This window comes from Lepeophtheirus salmonis, chromosome 4 (genome assembly GCF_016086655.4).
Source record: "Lepeophtheirus salmonis chromosome 4, UVic_Lsal_1.4, whole genome shotgun sequence".
Taxonomy (NCBI): Eukaryota; Metazoa; Arthropoda; class Copepoda; order Siphonostomatoida; family Caligidae; genus Lepeophtheirus; species Lepeophtheirus salmonis.
The window spans coordinates 30,500,853-30,507,248 of record NC_052134.2 but is presented as its reverse complement, the minus strand read 5'-3'; the positions used below and the strand labels follow the sequence as shown (position 1 = coordinate 30,507,248).

At 32.4% G+C, this 6,396-nt stretch overlaps 1 protein-coding gene across 1 annotated transcript; it reads right to left on the bottom strand.

Annotated features, from left to right (window-relative positions):
* LOC121116660 (LYR motif-containing protein 4) lies at nucleotides 1–872 on the bottom strand. The gene is made up of 2 exons (XM_040710928.2): nucleotides 713–872; nucleotides 1–320 (listed from the first exon to the last, which is right to left on the bottom strand). Exons 1-2 carry the CDS (start codon nucleotides 787–789, stop codon nucleotides 137–139), a joined length of 261 nt encoding a protein of 86 aa, XP_040566862.1. The 5' UTR covers nucleotides 790–872; the 3' UTR covers nucleotides 1–136.
* Nucleotides 873–6,396: the final 5,524 nt, after the last annotated feature.

Here is a 6,396-nt window from a genome sequence, read left to right as displayed (position 1 = left end):
TTGATTTACCAATGTCGAATATGATATTTTAAGTTTAAACAAAAATTACAAGGACTACACATAAATATTTAAATAAAATACATGCTATAAATATTAAAACCAAACAAATAATTTAATATCGAAGCATTAATTTCATTTAGATGAGTTTTTGTGAGAGTAATGCCGATTCAGGAGCCGCGAATAACTGAGAAATTGTTGTTTGTCTTTTAATTAAAGCAATTGAGTCTTTGGCTTCCTTTATCTTGAAATCGATTTCAGAACGATCCGTTAGATTTTTATTAGCTACAAAGGCATCTCTGGATCGACGAATTGCAAAGGATCTGAAAAAAAAAAGAAGTGACGGAAGGATTATAAGATATAATAACAACCAGAGGTGGGAAATAAGATCCCAAGTGCAAACCCCATGCTTATGTTTTTGAGCAGAGCAGAAGATTAAGCCGAAAATCAACTTTATCAATATGGGAGTTTGTGTGTTTAGCACTTAGAGACCAAAATGATATTATTAGGTTGATAGTTGATTGTTTAGGCCTTTCTTGAAATTCAGTATAAAATAGCTTCCGAGTCCTAAGTCTTAGTTATGGAGTCCATGTTAAGCCTCGTGTCATTAATTGAATATGAGATACAGCCAAGTCGCAAGTATTCAAAGTATGGACTCAACAGCAACCCGAGTCTCGAGTCCAGTCCAACCTCTGATAATAAATAAAGCTATTACCTAAAGTTGTAATCCGCAAATTTTCCTCCTTCCCTTAATATCTCTTTATATAGCCGAAGAACCTCCTTTGATGACATGATGATATTATAAGAATTTTTAACTTTCTAAGTAAAGACAATGATATAAGACTTAACTTCAAGAACGTTTATATAATAATGAATTTGTTTATTTAGATTTCCATTTAACACCACGTGACAAAGAAATATGTTGTTGCCTTATATAAATCCACAGAACCTCTCTACCAGACATTGATAGTTCTTATATTTTTACACCTAATATAAGCCTTAATAATAATCAAAGGTAACAACTAAATTCATATTTTGTACTAACAATGGTATACTTGCATCAGTAGAATTTATTATTAATATATTGGTGAGTATTGTTTAAAATTCTTATCTTTCCATTTCATTATTGTCGACACTATTTATTACAGTATTAATTTAAGTTTCAAAGAGGAAAATTTAAATTAAATTATAATTACTTACTAAGAAAAGCGTAATGTTTGATTCAAATTCCAAGCTATAGCCGTATTGTTTGCATTTAAGCAGTAGTAGAATAGACTATTTGTTAAATTAAATATTGAACTGAACAGAATCCTACATGATTTTTTTAATTATGTTTATATTGATAAAATAATTATGAATATTATTTTTGATTACACGCTAATAAAACGATGAGTGATTTAGTTTTTGTTTAGTACCGATTATGATCTAAAATTTAGAAGATACTCAAAATAAATAATTTAAAGATCGAGGTTCCGTGACTATTTATACAAATTATATTCCGTACTCTTTATATTTGAATTTATATAATATATGTTGTTCTTGTTTTATATAGTTTAATTTTTAAGTTTGAACACAATTTAACAGGCTGATTGATCAGAGTTTTTTCTGATCGGTGATAAATTGCAATATGGTGTATTATATCGCTGATTGCAGTATCGCAATTGGTTCTGAGCTTCATATCGTAACATAATTGCAAAATTTTCGATCCGAGCAGTTTGTACAAAATTACAACTATTTATGATGCAGATGTGGTTCTTCAGACCAGTCTTTGTCTTGAAAGTGCTCTCAAGACTTTTTTTATGGTTTTGGTGTCGTCTAGCTCTCGACGCATCAAAGTCTAGTTCTTGGTATGGAGTCGAATATACTTGGTCTCGAACTAAAAATACTGGTCTTGTTCTTGATTTTCGTCTCCAACTTTATAACCTCGGGATTGACTTGGTCTTGATCTTTATATATGTCGTGGGGACTGATTTTGGAAAGAATTTTTGGCACTGCAAGTACTGAAGAGTAATTCCTTCACCAAAAACCCCCAAAAAATGGATACATTCAAGCAGGAAGGGGAAAGATACCTGGCTGATGACTCTGAAGTTCTGGAAAAGATCTTGTCCTACCAAAAACCAAGATACAATATCGTGATATCCAGTTGTGCTAGCAGCGAGTGTTTGTTCTCCAAGGCCAAGCAGATCCTGAGGAGTTCTAGACAGAGTCTGAGAGACAACAACTTTGAGAAGCAGCTTCTGTTAATTTCATATAAAGAGATAGAAGAGAAATAATTTCTGTAGATATTTTATTATTCGCCGGCAGAATATATTTTAGTTTTTTCTATATATATTATATTTTATAACTATAATAAAATGTTGTTAATAAATAGATTTGAAAAAGGTTTACAAATCGATAATTTAAGTTAAAAAGGTATATGTACAGTAGAGATCATGATCGTAATCTGTACTAGGACAGATTACGATCATGATTTCTACTAGGAGAATCAATAATTCTACTAGTAGAGATTACAATCCTATTTTCTCCTAGGACAAATTAGAATTTTACTGACGGAGGTAGTAGCATTTAATATTTGACGAGGTCGCGTGTTGTCGAAAATATGAGGTCAATTCATACCTCTAATTTACCTATTATATAATTATAGTTATTACATATACACAGTAGACCATCCAAAAATGAGATGCCCTAGTCAACACGTTAAGATAATTATAGTTTACATAAAATCTTGACTTTAAGTATATTTCTATCATTTATATTTACAAAAAAACAAGAATTGATATAGTCTATTTCGATTTTCTCTTTCAGAAGGAAGTTCCTTATAATTTCATGATTAACGATATCCAATGTCCATCTTAGGCATGAACTTTCTGTGTTTGAATTTGACTTTGAAATACAAATTATAGTTATTATTATAGGAGTAAATGATATTTCCACCATAAACCTCAAAATGTGAAAATCTCCTTATCCTATTCAATCCTCAACTCAATAAGTCAATCGGCTTCTTATATTTATTTACCACTAAAAATCACTTTTTATTCCAGAAGGGTCTTGGAACAATGTTTTTACTTCCATTCGTTAGGATCCAAAATCCTCCCAGTAATATGCAGATGGTTAATTGCTAAAAAGAACAGAGTTGTTTCCCGGTGGCCAGGGAGGGAAGTACAAGTGAAGGGTCGAAGTGAGCACAACACAATCTATGATTGTGATAAGTTAATAAAATATTTAATATATTTATAATTATATTTCATATTCAGAATTGCATGCAGACTTTTATGGGCGAGGTCCACATCTTGATCTAGTTATATAACTCTAGTACAATCATCTCCATGGCCTCTTGATGAAGTAATTGACTGCATATGAATGTCAATGATTCTTCGCAACGGACCATAGCAGTAGTATTTCGTGTCTCCTTCAAAATGCATTGAAACCAACGCATAGAAGTTTGAATAGTTGTGATTGGATGTGAAGGGGGGTGAATGATATATTCTAGAAATCTATTACGAGACCCAGCATGATCCTATGAATGATGATGATTGTTGTAACTTGTAGGATTCAATCTAGAGTTGAGCTTGAAGCAGGGGAGAGTAAGTGATCCGGAGAAGGGAGTTAGGGGCCCGAGCAATTTGCTTATAGTTATTGTTTACGTAGATTTGAATTGAAAAGAGGAAGGGAAGAGAAAAGACAATGATGAAATTGTTGATTGTCGATGGATGAAAAGGAATAGGAGCGAGTAGTAATAGACGATGAAGAAGAGCAATAACGGCATTTACTTGTATTTCCCAAGGTATAAATAATATCAACAGATTGGGATTCCATTTCTACTCACTATTAAAGATTTATCAAGACGTCATTTCTAATTCATGAACACCATAAGTCATTCGTATCTGTCTCCCACCCATCACTCATCTCCAGTGCCGACTGCCCAGTGCCAAGCCCTCCGTCTACAGCTCTACACAAAAACTATTAACTAGTGTAGAAACATAAATCGTATGACGTCATACCTAAATATCCCTCTTCAAAGTGGGAATGAAATGTATGGGAATTAATTTGACAGGAAATGAATAGACCGGGAATGAAATTATTAGGGATGGAAAGACAGGGAATGAATTTACTGGAAATTAATTTCCCGGTCATGGTACCATGGAGAGTATGACTTTACATCATATTTTCGAAAACACACTACCTCAAATATTAAATGCTACTATCCCCCTCAGTAAAATTTTAATTTGTCCTAGGAGAGAATAGGATAGTAATCTCTACAAGTAGAAACATTGATTCTCCTAGTAGAAATTATGATCATAATCTTTCCTAGGACAGACTACGATCATGATCTCTACTAGGAGAGTCAACGATTAATCAACTGGATTTCAATCTCTTTTGTGACATATATATATAGGTTTATAAATAGATTTAAAGAAATTGTATATTTGAATATGATCACAATTAAATTGATCGGATTGCTGAATGCAAATGCCCTTGATCGTTATATCGCTATATCGCAGTGAAGTTCTGATCGCAATTTTTTTCCTAATCGCTCAAAAGCCTGCAATTTAATAAGAAAGTGTGATGCTTCTATTTAATGATGCTATATAGTATGAGATTTCTAGGTAATTTTCATGTTATAAAGATAGGTTAATAATTATGTTTAATACATTTTATAACATATCCATATATACTCTAGACATGAATGCTAATGGAGGATTTTTTTTAATAAATAAATTTTATATTCAATTTTCCTTCTAATTCTAGATTAATTGTGTCGGAGTGAGAATGGAACATTTGGTTGTAGTTATCCACTTCTGTCAAGATATCATTATAACTAGCCATGTACTACTTATAAAATATTTTAATATCAAGTATACCCACATTCAGATACCGTAAATTAATAAATGGGTATGGTTCACTATTTTTCCTCAATTCATATTTTCTCTTTCTATCTCGAAATCGGAGCCATCATTGGTGGAAAATTAAAATTAAATTTTCCAATCCTTTTAACCCTTTTCGCCCGTGTGTGACTAATTCCTCATCCTACAGAAAAATGCATATATTAAGAATAAATAAAGATGAAAAACTTAGAAACAGAGCGAGGCTAGTAGATAAAGGTTCGGTTTACGTTTTAATTTATTGTTGCATAATAAATGTTCACCACTTTTTAGTCAAAACAGAAACTTTGGTGGTAAATTTAAGTGCATTTTAGTTCTCCTTGACATACGTTTCATTTTACTAGAGATACAAAATTCTGTATACGCTAGGTAGTAGTAAACAATCATGTATGTTTATGAAAGTATCCATTTATGTCAGTAAAACACATAATAAGTTTAGATTAAGACATATACAACATTTTTTTAGTGGTGAGACTTTTCAGTCACATCTACAGTACCAATTGACAATCTTTACTTCAAAGTATGACAATTTTTCCCGACTATCAAAAAAATATGAACTATACACACCCTCATATTCATATTTCAATAAAAAATTTCATTTTAAATTTAATTCAAGGTGTAAAGGGTTAATACTACCTTGTGGTCAATTAAAATCTGAATACTAACTAATTCAATTATCAATTAAGGTTTAGCGATTGAAATTAATTCAAATTTCGATATATTAATGCATAAACAAATAGTTACAAAAATAAATAAAAACTTGAGCTCTCTAGCTTACGTAAAAGTCGGGAAAATCACACTTAAACTTGATCTACGAATTTATATTCTCGTACTCCAAGCAGTTGGGTACCTCCAGGACCACTATTTATTGCAGCATCAAGTCTGAAACGTTGGAGAGGATGAAGGACTCTGTCAAAAAGGCTAAACTGGACCCGGAGAAGTTAAAGAAAACAGCAAAGGCCAGTTTTCTCAAGTCCATGAGTGCCCATGCAAGAGATATCGGGATTTCACACCAGACTGTCCAGAAAGCTATCCAAAAAGTGAGTAGAAATAGCGTTGTGATAATAGAGATGCCACTTTTGTCACCAGCAATCAAGAACCCCATCTCCTCGGTTGCAAGATGCTTCTGAATGAGTATTTTGAACTCTTTTTTATTCACTATTCATTTTTATATGTTAATACATAAAATGGACTAAATGGGTTTGTTAAAATTTTCCTTATAATCTTATATTATTGCAAAGAGAGAGCTGGTAAATATTTTATCTCTATCCCACCTATTGTCCAGGAATCGTCGAGTCCCAGGGAAGGTATTTTCAGTGATAAAGCTGCATATCTTGCTGCAGCTGCCAGTAAAATGCTCCTCACTTCGTAGGGCTGTAGTGGTTCGTACGTTGTCATCTTCTGTGCAATAATAGCATACACATTAAGAATGACGAACTCTATTGCTTTAGCATCTGAAGTAGTCCTACGTCCTCCGAGTTCAAAAAGGATAATACCCTTCCTAGCATTCAACGCA

Excerpts from the sequence above, each read along its gene's own strand:
- LOC121116660 (XM_040710928.2), bottom strand. The coding sequence starts at position 789 with ATGTCATCAAAGGAGGTTCTTCGGCTATATAAAGAGATATTAAGGGAA. Across the intron at positions 321-712 it reads TTTGCGGATTACAACTTTAG|ATCCTTTGCAATTCGTCGAT; the intron begins GTAATAGCTTTA and ends TTTTTTTTTCAG.